This window comes from Leucoraja erinacea, chromosome 36 (genome assembly GCF_028641065.1).
Source record: "Leucoraja erinacea ecotype New England chromosome 36, Leri_hhj_1, whole genome shotgun sequence".
In the NCBI taxonomy this organism is placed as follows: Eukaryota; Metazoa; Chordata; class Chondrichthyes; order Rajiformes; family Rajidae; genus Leucoraja; species Leucoraja erinaceus.
Window position 1 is genome coordinate 6,149,499 of NC_073412.1, and position 22,792 is coordinate 6,172,290.

At 47.2% G+C, this 22,792-nt stretch overlaps 1 protein-coding gene across 2 annotated transcripts; it reads right to left on the reverse strand.

Moving 5' to 3' along the window:
• Positions 1–6,624: 6,624 nt before the first annotated feature.
• Positions 6,625–17,500, reverse strand: LOC129713496 (neuronal acetylcholine receptor subunit beta-4-like). 2 transcript variants are annotated; one of them, XM_055662559.1, is made up of 6 exons: positions 17,133–17,499; positions 13,792–13,937; positions 12,238–12,282; positions 12,031–12,140; positions 9,637–10,609; positions 6,625–7,075 (listed from the first exon to the last, which is right to left on the reverse strand). In XM_055662559.1, the coding sequence occupies exons 1-6, from the start codon at positions 17,173–17,175 to the stop codon at positions 6,947–6,949; spliced, it is 1,446 nt and encodes a 481-aa protein (XP_055518534.1). In that variant the 5' UTR covers positions 17,176–17,499; the 3' UTR covers positions 6,625–6,946. The 2 variants fall into 2 exon arrangements, with proteins under 2 accessions (XP_055518534.1, XP_055518535.1); XM_055662560.1 differs by lacking the exon at positions 12,238–12,282 and having other exon boundaries at positions 17,133–17,500.
• Between the last annotated feature and the right edge of the window lie 5,292 nt (positions 17,501–22,792).

Consider the following 22,792-nt stretch of genomic DNA (forward strand, 5'->3'; position numbering starts at 1 on the left):
TGCCCTCTGTGGCAGGGAATTCCACAAATCCACAACTCTCTGGGTTGAAAAAGTTTTTTCTCACCTCAGTCTTAAACGACCTCCCCTTTATTCTAAGACTGTGTGTGTGGCCCCTGGTTCTGGACTCGCCCAAACATTGGGAACAGTTTTCCTGCATCTAGCTTGTCCAGTCCTTTTATAATTTTATATGTTTCTATCAACCCCCCCACCCCCTCATCCATCTTAACTCCAGTGAATACAAGCCTAGTCTTTTTCATCTTTCCTCATATGACAGTCCCGCCATCCCAGGGATCAACCTCGTGAAGCTATGCTGGACTGCCTCAATCACAAGGATGTCCTTCCTCAAATTAGGAGACCAAAACTGTACGAAACCGGGTGTCACAGGGAGAACATGCAAACTCCACACAGGCAGCAGCCCAGGTCACGATTGAACTTGAGTCTCTGGTGCTGTGCTGCCTGTGTTGCACTTGAATCTCAGACGCAGGGATTTGAACTCTCTAACTCCCCACTAAAGTAGTGTTGGCTACTCAGCCGTTGCTAATAGGTACATTATAATATAATGTGCTTATCATTTTGAAACAGCAAAGATTTAATTCACCACAATTTTCCCCATGGAGATCGGCATTTTAAGATTAAAAGGGATGACTGGAATAATGTAACGTTTCAAATTAAATTTGTATCTTAACATCATTAATGAGTCGCTATTAAATATTAAGGCCCTCAATGCCAAACAACAGACATCCAGGAAGTGTTAGACCTAGATTTCACATTAAGACAGCTATTTGGTTCTTTATAACTTTTCCAATATTTTCTACAATAGTCAATAGGTGCAGGAGTAGAGGCCATTCGGCCCTTCGAGCCAGCACCGCCATTCAATGTGATCATGGCTGATCATCCCCAATCAGTACCCAGTTCCTGCCTTCTCCCCATATCCCCTGACTCCGCTGTCTTTAAGAGCCCTATCTAGCTCTCTCTTGAAAGCATCCAGAGAACCGGCCTCCACCGCCCTCTGAGGCAGAGAATTCCACAGACATTTTTGTTATCTACGTTTTACATATTCATTAAGAAATAAATTAATCTTTTCGGAGAAGGCAGGAACGGGGTACTGATTGGGGATGATCAGCCGTGATCACATTGAATGGCGGTGCTGGCTCGAAGGGCCGAATGGCCTACTCCTGCACCTATTGTCTATTGTCTATTGTCTATTGTCTATTTTCTATAAATCATTTGATTTTAAAATATATATATTATTGGGTGTTGCTGACAAGACCAGCATTTCAAAGCTGGATGTTTAAGAATGAACTGCAGATGCTGGAAAATTGAAGGTAGACAAGAATGCTGGAGAAACTCAGCGGGTGAGGCAGCATCTATGGAGCGAAGGAACAGGTGACACTTCGGGCCGAGATCCTTCTACAGACCCGACCCGAAACATCACCCATTCCTTCGCTCCATAGTTGCAAAGGAAATAGGCAACGTTTCGGGTCGAAACCCTTCTTAATGCAACGTTTCGGGTTCTGAAGAAGGGTTTCGACCCGAAAAACGTTGCCTAATTCTTTCGCTCCATAGATGCTGCCTCACCCGCTGAGTTTCTCCAGCATTTTTGTCTACCTTCAAAATCGGATGGTTGGCAACTTGTGGTGTTCTCTTGCCCCTGTTGCCTTTTCCTCCTTGACAATGGCAGTGGGAGGGTTTAGAGGCACTTGGGTGAGTAGATGTATCAAATCATGCGAGGCATAGATAGGGTAGACAGTCAGAATCTTTTTTCCAGTGTAGAAGTGTCAAAAACTCATGGGCAGAACTTGAAAGCTGGAGGAATGCAATGGGTGAGTCAGCATCTCTGGAGAACATGGGCAGCTGATGTTTTGGGCGGCTGCCCTACTTCAGACTGAAGAAGACCCCCTTAAGGGGTTGGACAGGCTAGATGCAGGAAGATTGTTCCCGATGTTAGGGAAGTCCAGGACAAGGGGTCACAGCTTAAGGATAAGGGGGAATTCCTTTAAAACCGAGATGAGAAGAACTTTTTTTCACACAGAGAGTGGTGAATCTTTTGAACTCTCTGCCGCAGAGGGTAGTCGAGGCCAGTTCATTGGCTATATTTAAGAGGGAGTTAGATGTGGCCCTTGTGGCTAAGGGGATCATAGGGTATGGAGAGAAGGCTGGTGCGGGATGCTGAGTTGGATGATCAGCCATGATCATATTGAATGGCGGTGCAGGCTCGAAGGGCCGAATGGCCTACTCCTACACCTAATTTCTATGTTTCTATGTTTCTATGAAACATCACCTATCCATGATCTCCAGAGATGCTGCCTACCTTGCTGAGTTACTCCAGCAGTTTGTGCCTTTTTTTTTTGTAATCCAGCACTTGCATTTCCTTGTTTCACTGTAGCTTCAAGGTGAAAGGGGCATTGTTTAAAGGAGATGTTCGGGGGCAAGTTTTTTACACAGAGAGTGGTGGTGGGTGCCTGGAACATGCTGCCACGGGTGGTGGTGGAGGCAGATGCAATAGCGATGTTCAAAGGGCTTTCGGGTAGGTCCATGCGTATACAGGGAACGGAGGAATTTGGACCAGATGGTTGATGAGATTAGTTTATCTAAGTATCATGTTCGGCACAGGATGGCCAGCTCCCATTCTGTCCGACTCTGTCCTCAATGTAGTGTAGACACTGCAGCTAACGTTCATCAGTGGGCAGGAGAATGAATGTTTAGTGTGGTCAATAGGGTTCCAGTTAATCACTGAGTTCCATGGCCTTGTACGACGTCAATCTTCCAGAGAGTTATTGGCACTGGGCCACTGGAGAATGTTCGACCACACTCCGAGCGTGACTTGTACATGGTGGAGAGAGAATGGTGGGGTCAGGAGATGAGTTGCTGTTCACAGGAGGTCGATAGAAGATGTTTCCACTAGTGGGAGAGTCTCGGACCAGAGGGCACAGCCTCAGAATTAAAGGACATCCCTTTAGGAAGGAGATAAGGAGGTATTGGTGAAATCTGGGTGGTGAATCTGTGGAATTCAATGCCACAGAAGGCTGTGGAGGCCAAGTCAATGGACATTTTCAAGGCAGAGATAGATAGATTCTCGATTACTACGGGTGTCGGGGGTTATATGGGAGAAGGCAGGAGAATGGGTTTAGGAGGGAGAGATAGATCAGTCGGGATTGAATGGTGGAGTAGGCTTGATGGGCCGAATGGCCTAATTCTGCTCCTATCACTTATGACATGATAACATAGGTAAAAGCAATAGTGGGACATTCATGGCTGATCCAATCTAGGTCTCAGGATCACTTTCCCATGTGCTCACCATCGCCCTTGCACATCAGCTAACTATCTGTCTCTACCTAGAAGATAGTTTGATGTTCATTTCCCACTGCTCTCCAATGGAGAGAATTCCCCAGATTCCCACATCGAGAGTATTCTGGAAATCCCATGATCCCCTTGACATCCTCAAACAAGATTTGAAAAAATTTCCAGTCATGATTTTACATAGAAACATAGACAATAGGTGCAGGAGTAGGCCATTCGGCCCTTCGAGCCTGCACCGCCATTCAATATGATCATGGCTGATCATCCAACTCAGTATCCCATCCCTGCCTTCTCTCCATACCCCCTGATCCCTTTAGCCACAAGGGCCACATCTAACTCCCTCTTAAATATAGCCAATGAACTGTGGCCTCAACCACCTTCTGCGGCAGAGAATTTCACAGATTCACCACTCTCTGTGTGATAAAATTATTTTCTCATCTCGGTCCTAAAAGATTTCCCCCTTATCCTATTTTGTCTTCTTAAAACCAAGTTGACCAGGATTGGTTGTCTAAAAATCTGATTATTTTCTGATTGTCTGATTATTTTCTGAATATCCTGTTCTTGCAACAACCGTGATGGATTGGAACAACTTTCCATTGACAGTCCGATTGGCCTATCACTTACGATAGACACAAAATGCTGGAGTAACTCAGCGGGGCAGGCAGCATCCCCGGAGAGAAGGAATGGGTGGTGTTTCTGAAGAAGGGTCTCAACCTGAAACGTCACCCATTCCTTCTCTCCAAAGATGCTGCCTGTCCCGCTGAGTTACTCCAGCATTTTGTGTCTACCTTCCCTTGTAAATCAGCATCTGCAGTTCTTTCTTACACATATAAACTTGTGGTGTGCAAGCTTGTGTATGTAGACTTGACCATGTAAACTGGGCTGGCAGTGCAGTGACTAAGGGGTTGTTGGGGTTACTGTTTTCTGAATGAGATGGTGAAGCAAGGGGGCTAGTCCTCCTCGCAAGTTAATGTGAAAGCATTTACACTATATAACCATATAACCATATAACAATTACAGCACGGAAACAGGCCATCTCGGCCCTACAAGTCCGTGCCGAACAACTTTTTTTCCCCTTAGTCCCACCTGCCTGCACTCATACCATAACCCTCCATTCCCTTCTCATCCATATGCCTATCCAATTTATTTTTTAATGATACCAATGAACCTGCCTCCACCACTTCCACTGGAAGCTCATTCCACACCGCTACCACTCTCTGAGTAAAGAAGTTCCCCCTCATATTACCCCTAAACTTCTGCCCCTTAATTCTGAAGTCATGTCCTCTTGTTTGAATTTTCCCTATTCTCAAAGGGAAAAGCTTGTCCACATCAACTCTGTCTATCCCTCTCATCATTTTAAAGACCTCTATCAAGTCCCCCCTTTACCTTCTGCGCTCCAGAGAATAAAGACCTAACTTATTCAACCTATCTCTGTAACTTAGTTGTTGAAACCCAGGCAACATTCTAGTAAATCTCCTCTGTACTCTCTCTATTTTGTTGACATCCTTCCTATAATTGGGCGACCAATACACCATATCCAGATTTGGTCGACCAATGCCTTGTACAATTTAACATACACCCATTCTATACTCAAATTGGTCAACCCAATGCCTTGTGTACAATTGCTGAAACAGGCAACATTCTAGTAAATCTCCAGCTTCTCTCTATTACATACCTTCAATAGTGGTAGAAGTATCCATCCAACCAAGATGTCCCATCTAAGCTGTGCTGTTTCAAGAAGGAACGATGCAATGCTGGGAAAATCGAAAGCGGACAAAAGAGTTCCTTCCAACACGAGAAACTCAGTGGGTGTCAGCATGTCCCTAGGGAGTCGAAATAGTAAATAGGCTCTCGCTGTTTAAGAAACCCTGCAAGGAAAGTAGGCAACGTTTCGGGACAAAGCACCCTGAAGGAAATAGGCAACGTTTCGGGTCGAAACCCTTCTGGGTTTCGACCCGAAACGTTGCCTATTTCCTTCGCTCCATAGATGCTGCTGCACCCGCTGAGTTTCTCCAGCACTTTTGTCTACCTTCTCTTCCATACTACCCAGCATCAACCTAATCCACCTATAAAGCGCATGCTCTGGTCATGATCATGTTGCATTTTGTGAGAATGTAACAACATCTCAAGTGGAAATTAATTGGTAGCAAAGTGCATTTGGACATCCTAAGGACACGAGAGACGCCACATAATAATGTTGAAAAATTGCCCTAATTCCGCAACTCGGAAAAACCCAACAGGAAATAACTATAATATTTGTAATTTGCAGGTTCATTAATCTCAACCAAGTGCCCATGATACAAACATTGCCATCTACGTAAATAATATCTTTAACAGCTAGTGCTTTCGTTCAGAAATCCGGTCCAACGCACATCCTGATGCTAATGCATTAATGGTGTAACCAATTTATTAAAGTCATTTTTAATCATGTTTTCCTCGTAAAAATCCACCAAATGGCACTGGCATCAAAACCAATTATTATTTAATATCTGGAGAAACTTGCACCCGCTGAGTTTCTCCAGCTTTTTTGTCTACCTTCGATTTTCCAGTATCTGCAGTTCCTTCTTAAACATTATCTATTATCAATTGTCCATGGTATTTGAAAATAGGATTGGGATGAAATAATAGGTGACGTTTCGGGTCGAGATCTGGGTCGTCTCGAAACGTGACCTATTCCTTTTCTCCAGAGATGCTCTCTGACCCGCTGAGTTGCTCCAGCATTGGGGGGGGGTGGGAGATTGCAACCTTCACGTGGTCCGCCCTGTTTCGACGAATGCAATCAACCTGGCGTGCACAATCAAATAAGATCAAATGGAACAAGTTGTCCCACAACTTCAGGCTGTGCACGCCATACGCAAGAAGAAGAAGTTGGGACACAATTTCTTGGCGAGCGCGCGCATGTGCACATGCGCGCACACACGAGGCTTCGGGCGTGGACCCTGTGGACGGTAACATCGGCAGCTGACCTGGTTGGTGACCGACTCCGAACTCCAGCAACAGCAGCTTCGTCTTTTCCCCTGAATCGTGGGGCTTGAATCGGCCCGTTCGCGGGGCCTTTCATCGCCCGCCGGGGGTTTCAACATCGGGAGCCTCGATCACCTCGATGCAGCAGTTTGATTTTAAGCCGCGCCGGGCGCTGAAAAACCCCGCGATCGGGCCAATTCAACCCTTAGATGGCGTCTGATAAAGTCGGGATTACAAAACATTGGGGGGGGGATTGTCCCCCACCTCTCAAAGCAGGGGTGGGACGTGTCCCCCCCGTCCCCCCCCAGGATTTCCGCCCCCGGCAGACCGCCCGTGAATGAGGAAGAGCACCAATTGTTTCACAGTGTCTTTATTTATTTAGAACTGAGCAATTTTCAAAAGGAAGATACAAAGTTAAATAATCAAAAATATTTTGTATCAAACTAAAGCCTTAACGCATTAATAGGAGTTTAGCCGTTTGAGCCAAAGTTACGCTGCAATTCATACGTAATAATGCCCTGATATAGCACGGCTTTTTATGGATCGGTCGGTAGCGAGGACATTGGGGGAGGGGGGGGGCAGGCGATTGTTGAATGCTCCACCTTCCTGGTGAATAAAAGCCAGTGGATTAAAAATTCCCAGAGCAGCGGAAGTCCGTGTGCAGGGGCAGGTGCGGCAGGTCTCAGTGATACTGCGTTTGGCAGAACGGCTGCAGAAACAATCCGACTGTCCCCAGGATGCAAACCACAATAAAAATCCACAGGAACAGTCGATCCACCACCATGGCTACATACTTCCAGTCTTCATTCACCTGCAAAGGGAGGGAATTTGTTGCACTTAACATGTGGTACAAAACTAAGTTTCTCTTACAGATAGTCCTTCAACATGTCACACCACAAGGACACGGACAAAGGACATTTATTGGCACACACACACCAATTGGTGTAGTGAACTTTGAGTTGCCATTTGCAGCACGCCAATCAAATAACCACAACGTTATAGAAATTTACATTAAACGTAGAAACATCGGTTCCCACTGTGAGGGAAGGCAGCAAAGTTCAGTACACTTCCCCCATGTTCACCCGTGGTCGGGACCCATTGAGGTCCCGATGTTTCAGGAGATGGAACTCCGGCACTCTCAGCGGCTGGGGAGTTTCCGAAACGGCCGCTTGCCACCGCAGTCAAGGCCAGAGAAACGCACCAACGTCTCTGGTTCCTTGGAAGGTTTAGGAGGTTCGGCAAGTCCCCGGCAACCCACGGCAACTTCTACAGATGCGCTGTAGAGAGGGGGTGCATCGTAGCATGCATGGTTTGGGAACTGCTCCATCCAGACGGCAGGGAATTACAGGGAGTTTTGGACGCAGCCCAACATGCAAACTAACCTCCCTTCCATTGACTCCACCAGAATAATCAAGGACTAGTCTCGTCCGAAACACTTCCTATTTCCCCTCTCCCACCAGCAAAGAGGGACAGAAGTGTGAAAACTCACTGAATCCTCCAGATTCAGAAGGTAGACAAAAATGCTGGAGAAACTCAGTGGGTGAGGCAGCATCTGTGGAGTGAAGGAATGGGTGACGTTTCGGGTTGAGACCCTTCTTCAGACTGATGTGGGGGTGGGGAGGGGGGGGGCGGGAAGAAGAAATGGAGAGGAGGAGCCAGTGGGCTGAGGGAGAGCTGAGAAGGGGAGGAGACAGTAAGGACCACCTGAAATTGGAGAAGTCAATGTTCATGCCACTAGGGTGCAGACTGCCCAAGCGGAATATGAGGTGCTGCACCTCCAATTTATGGTGGGACTCACTCTGGCCATGGAGGAGGCCCAGGACAGAAAAGTCGGATTGGGAATGGGAGGGGGAGTTGAAGTGCTGAGCCACCGGGAGATCAGGTTGGTTATTGTGAACCGAGCGGAGGTGTTTGGCGAAGCGATCGCCAAGCCTACGCTTGGTTGGCTCCAGATTCAGGACAGTTTCTTCCCAGCTGTTATCAAGCAATTGAAATGTCCTCTCACCAACTGGAGAGTGGTCCTGACTTCCCATCGACCTCAGGTAGTTTAAAATCCGCAGGGTCAGAAACCTTAAAACTATCTCCAATTGAACTTTATCTTGCACTAATCGCTGTACTCTTTATGCCCTATCTCCACTGTGGACGGCTTGATTGTATTCAATAGACAATAGGTGCTGGAGTAGGCCATTCGGCCCTTCGAACCATCACATATAGTAGAAACATAGAAACATAGAAAATAGGTGCAGGAGTAGGCCATTCGGCCCTTCGAGCCTGCACCACCATTCGATATGATCATGGCTGATCATCCAACTCAGTATCCCGTACCTGCCTTCTCTCCATACCCCCTGATCCCTTTAGCCACAACGGCCACATCTAACTCCCTCTTAAATATAGCCAATGAACTGTGGCCTCAACTACCTTCTGTGGCAGAGAATTCCATAGATTCACCACTCTCTGTGTGTGAAAAATGTTTTTCTCATCTCGGTCCTAAAAGACTTCCCCCTTATCCTTAAACTGTGTGACCCCTTGTTCTGGACTTCCCCAACATCGGGAACAATCTTCCTGCATCTAGCCTGTCCCAACCCCTAGTCTTTGTTAAGTGAATAGCAAGGAACAAAAAAGCTTTTCACGTGGCAATGATAAACTAAACCAAACTAAAGTAACGATTTCTCGCTGAATTGTTGATGGGATCTCCATCCATCATTGTTAAAGACTACATGATCTACCACCAATTATCCTAAATCAGCGTTGGCTGGAAGTAAAAGAGTTGAAAGATGATTGTCACACCCTGACCTTCAGAGTCAGCTGAGCTTGGGCAGAGCATTACTGAAGCCAAACTCATCTGAAGTGCCCTCGAGAGACAGACAGTAGCAATAGGCCATTCGGCCCATCCAGTCTGTGCAGATCATCTAGCACCTAGTTCGATTACCATCGCCCACTTTGACATCGGGAGGAGAATGGGGAGAGCAGGGGAGAGATAAGACTTTGCCTTCCATCATAGTGAGAGGAGGAGATTCACTGTGATGGATGTTTGTGTGAATTGTGTTGTGTCTTGGTTCTTCTTCTTGTTTGTATGACTGCAGAAACTACATTTCGTGGGTTCAAATGACAACGAATAAATAAATAAAATCTAATCTAATCCTACACTAAACTCCTTGTGTTACTCCCATCTAGTCTGCTCAGATTCGACCACTCACCAGCTATTTCCAGCACCCCTATTATTAATCTGCCGCACATTTTCGGGACGTGGGGAGGACAGGGGCATTATACTAACGGAGAATCTTTCAATCTCCACCCATTGACTTGCCCTCCACAGCTGCCTGTTGCTAACATAATGCGTGTCTAGATCTGTTGTGATGAAGCCACACTTACACTCTGATTGTCATCGTCATTCTTCACGTGGTCTGCAATGAACTTGATGCCGTCAATGGCCTCCTGGAGGTCCAGGGAGTGCCTTGTGGAAGTTCTCAACCTCACGTCCTGATGACAACCAAAGCCGTCGGGGGCATCGATCACATTCAGGTCGTAGACTTTGGCCGACGTTGGGTTCCTGAAGAAGGCGGGGTTCTTGCTCCTCTCCGCCCCGCTCAAATGGGCGCAGCAGAAGTTGCTCTTCTTCTGCTGGGACGACCTCTGCCCGCTGCCGTTGCCCTGTGGCCTTTTGATGAAGAGCAAGGCCGGCAGCCTCTCCAGGAACACCGCCTTCACCCACTGGGGCATGGTGTGCGTGGTCGGGGCACGGTGGTGGATGTTCAGGACGCAGACACTGGTCACGATGGAGAACGTCACCAGGACCATGGTGAACATCAGATACTTCCCAATCAGTGGAACATCGAGAGACGTTGGTGGGACGATCTTGGAGATGAGCAACAGGAACACAGTGAGGGCCAGCAACACAGAGATACACAGAGTCATCTTCTCACCACAGTCTGATGGTAGATAGAAGACCAGGATAGCCAGTGAGGTTATGAGGATACATGGTATTATGAGGTTGATGGTATAGAAGAGGGGCTTCCTTCTGATGATAAAGTCATAGGTAACATCAACGTAAGCTGGGTCCAGTGGGTTTGTGTTCTTTCTCGCTGGAAGGGACACGATATCCCACTCCCCACTGGGGGTGAAGTCATCCATACTCGCACTCTCCGATTTGGGGACCATGTCAATCTCCGTGTGGTCATAGGTCCATGACCTAAACTTCATGGTGCAATTCTGCTGATCAAAGGGAAAATGCTTCACCTCGATCTTGCATGCGCTCTTGTAGATGGCGGGTGGCAGCCAGTATATGCTTCCGTTGCACCAGATGATGGCATTGGTGTACAGGGAGACTTCATACGTCCCGTCAGCGCTGCAGCGAGAGAGAGAGACAGGATCACAGCATTGAACAGACAAGCTATAGAGAAGATTGAGGGGGGATCTTATAGAAACGTACAAAATTCTTAAGGGGTTGGACAGGCTAGATGCAGGAAGATTGTTCCCGATGTTGGGGAAGTCCAGAACAAGGGGGTCACACAGTTTAAGGATAAGAGGGAAATCTTTTAGGACTGAGGTGAGATGAGAAAAACATTTTTTCTCACACACAGAGAGTGGTGAATCTGTGGAATTCTCTGCCACAGAAGGTAGTTGAGGCCACACAGTTCGTTGGCTATATTTAAGAGGGAGTTAGATGTGGCCCTTGTGGCTAAAGGGATCAGGGGGTATGGAGAGAAGGCAGGGATGGGATACTGAGTTGGATGATCCGCCATGATCATATCGAATGGCGGTGCAGGCTCGAAGGGACGAATGGCCCACTCCTGCACCTATTGTCTATGTTTCTATGTTTCTATGAAATCATTCCACTCTCACCTTAGAACATTTATTTGAAGCAGATAACAGAAAAACAGAACATTAGATGTTCCTCCAGCTATTTATTCTCTAATAGAGACTTCAAATGGTTTAGTTTAAGAAAGAACTGCAGATGCTGGAAAAATCGAAGGTAGACAAAAATGCTGGAGAAACTCAGTGGGCGAGGCAGCATCTATGGAGGTGACGTTTTTGGATCGAGACTCTTCTTCAGACTAATGGAGGGTCTCAATCTGAAACGTCGCCCATTCCTTGTCTCCGAAGATGCTGCCTGACCCGCTGAGTTACTCCAGCATGTTGTGTCTATCTTTGGTGTAAGGCAGCATCTGCAGTTCCTTCCAACAACTAGATTCAGATTCAATTTAATTGTCATTGTCAGTGTACAGTACAGAGACAACGAAATGCATTTAGCATCTCCCTTGAAGAGCGACATAGCAAACGATTTGAATAAATAATAATAAGTGTCCGGGGGGGGGGGGGGGGGGGGGGGGGGGGTGGATTGGCAGTCACCGAGGTACGTTGTTGAGTAGAGTGACAGCCGCCGGAAAGAAGCTGTTCCTCGACCTGCTGGTTCGGCAACGGAGAGACCTGTAGCGCCTCCCGGATGGTAGGAGGGTAAACAGTCCATGGTTGGGGTGAGAGCAGTCCTTGGCGATGCTGAGCGCCCTCCGCAGACAACGCTTGCTTTGGACAGACTCAATGGAGGGGAGCGTGGAACCGGTGATGTGTTGGGCAATTTTCACCACCCTCTGCAATGCCTTGCGGTCGGAGACAGAGCAGTTGCCATACCATACTGTGATGCAGTTGGTAAGGATGCTCTCGATGGTGCAGCGGTAGAAGTTCACCAGGATCTGAGGAGACAGATGGACCTTCTTCAGTCTCCTCAGGAAGAAGAGACGCTGATGAGAGCCTAGATGTTGGACTCACTTGTTGTACAGTACGATGTCCGGCAGCCAGATCCGCTTGGAGTTTACACGTAGCTTGTTAATCCCTTCAAATTCCACGGGGTCCCAACTGAGCCGGTAGTCCACCCACTCCTGCAATGAAGCACACACACAGGTGGAAGTTACTACGCCCCCTGGTCCAGAGTGGTGGACATTCCCACCTTCTGGAAAACCTTGGAGAGACACTCACCTGCTTCAACCAAACGTTTGTTGTCATTATCTGCTCGCGTTCGTTCTAAAGACACAAGTGGGAGATCAGAGAGTTAGCATCAATGTCAGAGCCCCATGACCTCGGCTACCAGATGTGTGGAGTTTGCACTCTCTCCCCGGGACCGCATGGGTTTCCTCCGGGTGCTCTGGCTTCCTCACAAGTCCCATTTGGCCCTTGTAGGGTTGTAGGTTCATTGGCCTCTGTAAGTTGCCCCCAGTGTGTAGGGAGTGTGGATGAGAAAATGGGATAGCATAGAGCTAATGTGAACGGATGAATGGTGATCAATATGGACAAGATGGGCCGAATGGCTGTTTCCATGCTGTATCCCTAAACTAAACTACATTTCTCCTGGCAAATAGCCCAACATTCGGTTTTCTTTAGTGAATCTAGATTGCTTTCCCAACCCATGGTGTAGAAGCTTCAGACTAGATTTATTAACAGACAATAGACAATAGACAATAGGTGCAGGAGGAGGCCATTCGGCCCTTCGAGCCACCACCGCCATTCACTGTGATCATGGCTGATCATCCCCAATCAGTACCCCGTTCCTGCCTTCTCCCCATATCCCCTGACTCTGCTATTTTTATGAGCCCTATCTAGCTCTCTCTTGAAAGCATCCAGAGAACCTGCCTCCACCGCCCTCTGAGGCATGAATTCCACTTTGTACAAAATTTGTTTTGTACAACTTCAATAATATACCAATTAATCAAGAAACAAAGGCTGGAAGATTTGTTTTTGCTATCTGCTTGTGCGTAAGCCATATCTCCACCACATCCCCAAGTAGCATTAGCTATCAAAGTTGGACATTGGACAAAGTTAAAGAAATTTCCATTACAAAATGTTATGATGTGAAGATAGACACAAAATGCTGGAGTAACTCAGCGGGACAGGCAGCATCTCTGGAGAGAAGGAATGGGTAATGGGTGACAATAGACAATAGACCCTCTGAGGCAGAGAATTCCACAGACTCACCACTCTCTGTGAGAAAAAGTGTTTCCTCGTCTCCGTTCGAAATGGCTTACCCCTCATTCTTAAACTGTGTGGCCCCTGGTTCTGGGAACATCGGGAACATGTTTCCTGCCTCTAGCTTGTCCAAACCCTTAACAATCTTATATGTTTCAATGAGATATCCTCTCATCCTTCCAAACTCCAGAGTGTACAAGCCCTGCCGCTCCATTCTCTCAGCATATGACAGTCCCGCCATCCCGGGAATTAACCTTGTAAACCTACGCTGCACTCCCTCAATAGCAAGAATGTCCTTCCTCAAATTAGGGGACCAAAACTGCACACAATACTCCAGGTGTGAAACCTCTAACGATTTTAATGTTTAGAGGGTTTCCAGGATTGTTATTGATGGCCACGTCTCCCAGACTCAGAGTCCGATGCTCTTCAGACCTTCCACTCCCTCTCTCCCTTGAAGCTTAAATCCCTTTGACCCAGTTGTGGTGGCCCGTTCTAACATCTCCCTATGCAGTTGTAATGGTCCTTCAGGTGCTGTGGAAATGGAGGTTGATTGCGATGAGGTAGTCTTACCACATTGATCAGCTGTGCCAGTGAGACCTGAAAGGTAATAGACACCAACTCAGAGTTGTTCTTAGCCGGTCGGATCAGATTGTTGTATTTCTCAGAGTTCAGGAGGTGTTCCATCAGCTTTTCTTCAACCTCTGCTCCGTAGGCTGCTGTAGAATAAGAGGGCAATGCTTTCAGACTAGCAGATGGACCGATAGTCCCGCTTCCTTCCCCATTGGGTCACTTTGTGCATTGTTTAAAGGACTGATGAACCCACACAATGTGCAGGAAGGAACTGCAGATGCTGGTTTACACCGAAGATAGGCAACAAAATCGTGGAGTAAAACTACAGGACAGGCAGCATCTCTGGAGAGAAGCAATGAGTCTAACGAAGGGTCTGAACCTGAGACGTCACCCGTTCCTTCTCTCCAGAGATGCTGCCTGTCCCACGGAATTAACCCAGCATTTTTGTGTCTATCTTTGATGCACTATCATGCTGAGACTTGTATTCTGGATCTTCCCCTTTGCTCTACTTATAGTACTTGAGTTTGAACAGGTTATGTGGTCTGTTTGGATAACATGCAAACCCCAAAGCCTTTCATTGTAATGTGGTGCATGTGAGAATAAACCTTAAGCTAAAAATCTATTTGTCTCTGGAAACCCCACCATGGACCCTCACAGTCTCTGCAAAGATCCCGCACCCTGTTGACCAAGCTGTAGAAAATCCACCACCTTCCTTGCACCAGCATCCAGATTTGGTCTAGTTGTTCGGATGTTCCTTGGAGTATTTTGCTGCTGGTGGTGTATAAAATCATGAGAGGAATAGATCGGGTAGATGCCCAGAGTAGGGGTATCGAGGACCAGAGGACATAGGTTTAAGGTGAAGGGGAAAAGACTTAATAGGAATCTGAGTGGGGAACTTTTTCATACAAAGGGTGGTGGATGTATGGAACGAGCTGCCAGAGGAGGTAGTTGAGGCTGGGACTATCCCAACGTTTAAGAAACAGTTTGACAGGTACATGGATAGGACATGTTTAGATGGATTTGGGCCAAATGCAGGCAGGTGCGACGAGTGTAGCTGGGACATGTTGGCCGGTGTAGGCAAGTTGGGCTAGATCGATAGATTCTTGATTAGGGTGTCAGGGGTTGTGGGGGGGAAGGCAGGAGCATGGGATTGAGAGGGAAAGATAGATTAGATGTGTAGGAAGGAACTGCAGATGCTGGTTTAAACCAAAGGTAGAGACAAAATGCTGGATTAAACTCAGCAGGAGAGGCGGGACGTTCTGGAGAGAAGGAATGGGCGATGTTTCAGGTCGAGACCCTTCTTCAGACTGGTCAATGGTGAAGTAGACTCAATGGGCCGAATGGCCTAATTCTGCTCCTTTGACTTATGAACGTGTGAACTGATAAAGCCAGGGGACAATTCTTGGTGTTTAAGAAGGAGCTGCAGATGCTGGAAAATCGAAGGTAGACAAAAATGCTGGAGAAACAGCGGGTGCAGCAGCATCGATGGAGCGAAGGAAATAGGCAACGTTTCATAGAAACATAGAAAATAGGTGCAGGAGTAGGCCATTCGGCCCTTCGAGCCAGCACCGCCATTCAATATGATCATGGCAGATCATCCAACTCAGTATCCCGTACCTGCCTTCTCTCCATATCCCCTGATCCATTTAGCCACAAGGGCCACATCTAACTCCCTCTTAAATATAGCCAATGAACTGTGGCCTCAACTGCTTTCTGTGGCAGTGAATTCCACAGATTCACCACTCTCTGTGTGAAAAATGTTTTTCACATCTCGGTCCTAAAAGATTTCCCCCTTATCTTTAAACTGTGACCCCCTTGTTCTGGACTTCCCCAACATCGGGAACGATCTTCCTGCATCTAGCAACAATCTTCCTGCATCTAGCCCGAAACGTTGCCTATTTCCTTCGCTCCACGGATGCTGCTGCACCCGCTGAGTTTCTCCAGCATTTTTGTCTACCGACCATCTCAGTTGTGGCAGAACTGAGGCACAGGCAGCCAGCGATGAAAATGCATAAGTACGCTGGTGCTCTCTTGATGTTGGTTAGCTGTAAATGTCAGTGCAGGCAGTTCCTAGGGTGTGATTTATATGAGCGCAGTATGTCGAGCGCAATATCAAACTGGCTTCAATCCCAGGGAACTATTCCCTTCCTATACTCCCTGCCTCACACAGATTTAGAGCTCCAACCAACTCTGACCAAAGCCTTATGTCAACGACCACTGAGTTATCCGATGTCAAGATTTTAGATAGCGTGTTATTTCACACAGGCGGTGATACCGTGTTAAAGGGACTACCATGTGTATGAGGCAGATGGCAAAGTCCACGTTCTAACGACCTGGGGCATTCAAGCCAGTGCTAATTAATCAGTCTATAACAGCCCTGGTGTAGGTAGGAAGGGAACTGCAGATGCTGTTTTAAACCGAAGACAGACACAAAAAAATGCTGGAGTAACTCAGCGGGACAGGCAGCATCCCCGGAGAGAAGGAATGAATGGGCTATCCCTTCCCTCCAGAGATGCTGCCTGACCCGCTGAGTGACTCCAGCTTTTTTTGTGTGTGTCTAAAACACCTCAGGTGCGAGTTTGGGAGAGTCGACCCGTTGGATGAGGAGATGCATCGTTCGGCCAGTTCTCTCGTTTTAAGTTGTATCCCCAAATATTGACTGCGAGCAAGACTGCCCCTAGCAATGCACCCAATGCCACCACACTGCAAGGAAAACATTTCGCCATTGCCCCATGCAAACAAAAAAGCTCAAAATCCCCCATTGCAATAGGATTTAAAAATGTAAGGATTTTAAAATGCAACTCTAAAGATTTTAAAATGCAACTCTAAGGATTTTAAAATGCATCTCTAAGAATTTTAAAATGCAACTCTAAAGATTTTAAAATGCAACTCTAAGGATTTTAAAATGCATCTCTAAGAATTTTAAAATGCATCTCTAAGAATTTTAAAATGCAACTCTAAAGATTTTAAAATGCAACTCTAAGAATTTTAAAATGCAACTCTAAGAATTTTAAAATGCATCTCTAAGGATTTTAAAATGCATCTCTAAGGATTTTAAAGGGATACTGAGTTGGATGATCAGCCATGATCATATTGAATGGTGGTGCAGGCTCGAAGGGCCGAATGGCCTACTCCTGCACCTATTTTCTATGTATCTATTTCTAACTCTAAGGATTTTAAAATGCAACTCCAAAGATTTTAAAATGTAACTCTAACATTGATAGAAATCAGATTAGATCTCCACACACTCTAGTATGCAGCGGTGGGTGTGAAGCAAGCATTTCCTCCGGCTTAAATGCCACTGGGAATAGGAGATATATATATATAAAAGGTGTGCTTACTTGTTGCAACAGTTAGCAGGCAGAGGTAAAGGATTGAGTCCATCTTCGACGAGCGCTGCCCCACGCCAGCCTGGCCCCGGTCCGGCGAGTCGAGGCGCTTCAAGCGGTGCCGAGACGGGAGCAGCCGGCGCTAGTTAAAGGCAGGCGGTGGAGAGCGTCACCTCACCGCAAGCTGCTTTGCGGAACATGCTCGTTGTGTCCCAGCGTCACTGACTGGAGGGGACTCAGCGACAGGCTGTCTCTCCAGAGCTGTCCCGCAATGGCAATGCCTCAAAGCCTTTGCCTTATGTCCCGGGGCCGCCGGCTAGCACCGAGTTGTGTGACATTCCCACACCTACATAGACACAAAATACTGGGCTATAACTCAGCGGGACAGGCAGCATCTCTGGAGAGAAGGAATCCATCATTCAGCCCACCGAATCCGCCCTAGTGAGACCCCACCTGGAGTATTGTGTGCAGTTTTGGTCCCCTAATTTGAGGAAGGACATTCTTGCTATTGAGGGAGCTCAGTGTAGGTTTACAAGGTTAATTCCCGGGATGGCGGGACTGTCATATGCTGAGAGAATGGAGCAGCTGGGCTTGTACACTCTGGAGTTTAGAAGGATGAGAGGAGATCTCATTGAAATATATAAGATTGTTAAGGGCTTGGACACACACGCTAGAGACAGGAAACATGTCCTCGATGTTGGGGGAGTCCAGAACCAGGGGCCACACACACAGTTTAAGAATAAGGGGTAAGCCATTTAGAACTGAGACGAGGAAACACTTTTTCTCACAGAGAAGTGGTGAGTCTGTGGAATTCTCTGCCTCAGACCGTGGTGGAGGCTGGCTCTCTGGATACTTTCAAGAAAGAGCTAGATAGGGCTCTTAAAGATAGCGGAGTCAGGGGATATGGGGTGAAGGCAGGAACGGGGTACTGATTGAGGATGATCAGCCATGATCACATTGAATGACAGTGCTGGCTCGAAGGGCCGAATGGCCTACTCCTCAAATTAGGGGACCAAAACTGCACACAATACTCCAGATGTGGTCTCACTAGGGCCCTGTACAACTGCAGAGGGACCTCTTTGTTCCTATACTTGACTCCTCTTGTTATAAAGACCATTCGCTTTCTTGGGAAATGGCCACAAATGGGTGTCAGAAGGACTGACGCTCATCAAAGAACCCAGTCTGTCGTGGGATAGACTGGCTCCCCACACCCACCCCCCACACCAGTCATTGAAAGTAGGCATGCAGGTGCAGCAGGCAGTGAAGAAAGCGAATGGTATGTTAGCTTTCGGAGCAAAATGATTTGAGTATAGGAGCAGGGAGGTTCTACTGCAGTTGTACAGGGTCTTGGTGAGACCACACCTGGAGTATTGCGTACAGTTTTGGTCTCCAAATCTGAGGAAGGTCATTATTGCCGTAGAGGGAGTACAGAGAAGGTTCACCAGACTGATTCCTGGGATGTCAGGACTGTCTTATGAAGAAAGACTGGATAGACTCGGCTTGTACTCGCTACAATTTAGAAGATTGAGGGGGGATCTTATAGAAACTTACAAAATTCTTAAGGGGTTGTACAGGGTAGATGCAGGAAGATTGTTCCCGAGGTTGGGGAAGTCCAGGACAAGGGGTCACAGCTTAAGGATAAGAGGGAAATCCTTTAGGACTGAGATGAGAAAAACATTTTTCACACAGAGAGTGGTGAATCTGTGGAATTCTCTGCCACAGAAGGTAGTTGAGGCCACAGTTCATTGGCTATATTTAAGAGGGAGTTAGATGCGGCCCCTGTGGCTAAAGGGATCAGAGGGTATGGAGAGAAGGCAGGTACAGGATACTGAGTTGGATGATTAGCCATGATAATATTGAATGGCGGTGCAGGCTCGAAGGGGCGAATGGCCTCTACTCCTGCACCTATTTTCTACGTTTCTATGTAAGATCATGGCCCATTCAGTAACCTTGTTTATGATATCAGGCACTGAAAGACTCAGCGGGTGCAGCAGCATCTATGGAGCGAAGGAAATAGGCAACGTTTCGTACCATTCTTGGTGAGTGTAGACAAAAGTGCTGGAGAAACTCAGTGGGTGCAGCAGCATCTATGGAGCGAAGGAAATAGACAACGTTTTGTCCCGAAACCCTTCGGGTTTCGACCCGAAACGTTGCCTATTTCCTTTGGGTTTCGACCCGAAACGTTGCCTATTTCCTTCGCTCCATAGATGCTGCTGCACCCGCTGAGTTTCTCCAGCACTTTTGTCTACCTTCGATTCTCCAGCATCTGCAGTTCCTTCTTAAACACTGAATGACTGCTGCTCCCCACTGTCAAAGGTGAGAGGGCACTTTAAACCATTTGCCTGCTCAGATCAATGTAGAAAGAGGAGCAACATTCTCCATGGTGTCTTGACCACTGCTTATTCATCAACAACATTAGCTCCAGCTAATTAGCGGTAAAATGCTCAGATCCGTTCTAAGTAACAGCAAACCCTTTCTCTTTCTTTGAAGAGGAACAAAGGGTCCTACTGGCTTCTTCCTGGATTAGACCACACATTTGTAACGGCCTCAGATGTGAAAAGGATGAGACGGCAACAATCCGCCCGTCTTGTGAAATTCGATGGCTGTACTAATCCTGCTGCAGTTGATGAAAGAAACACTCATTGCGTTTAAAGCCAGGTGCCTGGTTTAAATGCTGCACCAATGCTGACTGACTGGCACATCAAAGAAATTCATTCCTCTGGTTAATTTGGATGTGATTCTCACACAAAATGCTGGAGTAACTCGGTGGGACAGGCAGCATCTCTGGAGAGAAGGAATGGGTTGGGCCCCTTCTTCACTCACCCATATAACCATATAACAATTATAGCACGGAAACAGGCCATCTCGACCCTTCTAGTCCGTGCCGAACACGTATTCTCTCCTAGTCCCATATACCTGCACTCAGACCATAACCCTCCATTCCCTTCCCATCCAGACAACTATCCAATTTATTTTTATGATAAAAACGAACCTGCCTCCACCACCTTCACTGGAAGCTCATTCCACACAGCTACCACTCTCTGAGTAAAGAAGTTCCCCCTCATGTTACCCCTAAACTTCAGTCCCTTAATTCTCATGTCATGTCCCCTTGTTTGAATCTTCCCTACTCTCAGTGGGAAAAGCTTTTCCACGTCAACTCTGTCCATCCCTCTCATCATTTAAAAAACCTCTATCAAGTCCCCCCTTAACCTTCTGCGCTCCAAAGAATAAAGCCCTAACTTGTTCAACCTTTCTCTGTAACTTAGTTGTTGAAACCCAGGCAACATTCTAGTAAATCCCCTCTGTACTCTCTCTATTTTGTTGACATCCTTCCTATAATTGGGCAACCAAAATTGTACCCCATACTCCAGAATTGGCCTCACCAATGCCTTGTACAATTTTAACATTACATCCCAACTTCTATACCCATTCCTTCTCTCCAGAGATGCTGCCTGTCCCACTGAGTTACTCCAGCATTTTGGGTCTATCTTCGATGGAACCAGCATCTGCAGTTCTTTCAATGCCCATAGAACCGAACAGCACAGGAACAGGCCCTTCAGCCCACAATGTCTGTGCCGAACATTCAATTCAATTCAACTTTAATGTCATCGCACAAATACAAGTATGAGTACAACGAAATGCAGTTTTGCGTCAGTCCGTAGTAGTTGTTCATAAAGAAATTTAAAAAATAGAAAGAGAGAAGATACAGAATAATCAAAAAATACAGAATAATTAAACAGTGGGGACGGAGGGACCAGAGAAATCTATCGGCGGGACTCCGAGTTCAGCAGTGTAATTGTGTTATTGTAGAAGCTGTTCCTCATCCTACTAGTACGTGACCTGAGGCTCCTGTACCGCCTCCCTGATGGGAGGAGGGCAAACAGTCCATGGTTGGGGTGGGAGGGGTCTTTGATGATCTTCCCGGCCCGTCTCGGACACCGTTTTCGGTGGAGGGCATCCATGGCAGGGAGCGGGGCACAGATGATGTTTTCACCACCCGTTGTAGTGCCTTCCTGTCCGCTACGGTGCAGCTGCTGTACCATACCGTGAAGCAGGTGGTCAGGATACTCTCTACGGTACAGCGGTAAAAGTTGGTCAGGATCCGGGGGGACAGGTGGGCTTTCTTGAGCCTCCTCAGGAAGTAAAGGCGCTGCTGTGCCTTTTTGATCAGCTTGGAGGTGTTGAGGGACCAGGACAAATCCTCCGAGATATGTACTGTACTCCGAGGAATTTATAGCTGGAGGCGCTCCACCTCAGTCCCGTTTATATGGATGGGGGTACGACTGCCTCCTCTGGTCTGCCTGAAGTCAACAATAATATCCTTCGTCTTCTTGGAGTTGAGGACGAGGTTATTGTTGGCCAACCAGGCTGTCAGGTGCTGGATCTCCTCCCTGTAGACTGACTCATTGTCATGATGCCAAGTTATACTAATCTCGCCTGGCTGCACGCCATTCCACCATTCCCTGCATTTCCACATGTCTATCTACAAGCTGATTAAACACCACCATCGTATATTGCCTCCACCTCACCCCTGTCACCGTGTTCCAGGCACCCATTCTCCCTGTAAAAAAGTTGCCCCGCACATCTCCGTTAAAGTTGCCCCTCAAACCCTCTATTCTTTGATGTTCCCACTTTGGGGAAAAAAGGTTCTGACTGTCTACCCTGTCTGTGTCTCCCACAATTTTCTGTACTTCTCTCAGGTCCCCCCTCAACTTCCAGCCAAAACCAATCCAAGTTTGGAGGTGGTTAAAAATGCTGGAGAAACTCAGCTGTGGCGAGGCAGCATCTATGGAGCGAAGGAAATAGACAACGTTTCGGGACGAAACCCTTGGAAACTGGTTTGGAGGACTGACTACTCATTTATGTCTACAAAGCCCTCAATGGGCCTGCATCAAAAGTCTTCTCACCCACCACACCCACCAACTCCAGGTCCCTCAGATCGGCCGTCATGGGGCTGCTGAATATCCCGTGGTCTAGGCATAAGCTCAGGGGTGACCGCGCCTTTGCGGTTGCAGCTCCTAGACTGTGGAACGGCATCCCTCTTCCCATCAGAACCGCCCCCTCCATCAACTCCTTTAAGTCGAGACTTAAAACTCATCTCTACTCCCAAGCCTTTCTTGCCGTCCTCTGAGCGAGGGCTACATTTATGTAGTGTTGTATGTACTTAATCTATGAACCACTGTTGTTTGTTATATTATTCTTACACCAATGTAAAGCACTTTGGGCAAGGAGAGTTGTTTTTTAAATGTGCTATATAAATACAAGTGATAACTTGACTTGACTTGACTGTACATTGTGCCTTCCATCACAGTGAAGAATGCTATGGTGGATGTTTGTGTTATGATAGATAGATAGCCTTTTATTGTCATTCAGACTTAGTCTGAACGAAATTGCAGCAGTCATACATATAATACAATACAATAAAACAACAATAAACACATATTAACATCCACCACAGTGAGTCCACCCAGCATCTCCTCACTGTGATGGAGGCAAAAGTCTTATGTCGCAGTCTCTTCCCTCCTCTTCTCCCTCTGCGCTGGGGCGATACCCCCCCGGGCGATGTTAAAACAGTCCCGCGGCTCAAACACCGCGGCCCGGGGTGGTTGAAGCTGCCGCCCACCAGTCCTGCAGAAGGAGCTGCTGGCCCGTGGCCGAACCCCGGACTCAGG

Coding starts and splice junctions, on each gene's coding strand:
- LOC129713496 (XM_055662559.1), bottom strand. CDS start 17,175: ATGGACTCAATCCTTTACCTCTGCCTGCTAACTGTTGCAACAA. Junction 12,283..13,791: donor TGGCACAGCTGATCAATGTG/GTAAGACTACCT, acceptor TTGTGTCTTTAG/AACGAACGCGAGCAGATAAT. Junction 7,076..9,636: donor ATGACGATGACAATCAGAGT/GTAAGTGTGGCT, acceptor CTCCCTTTGCAG/GTGAATGAAGACTGGAAGTA.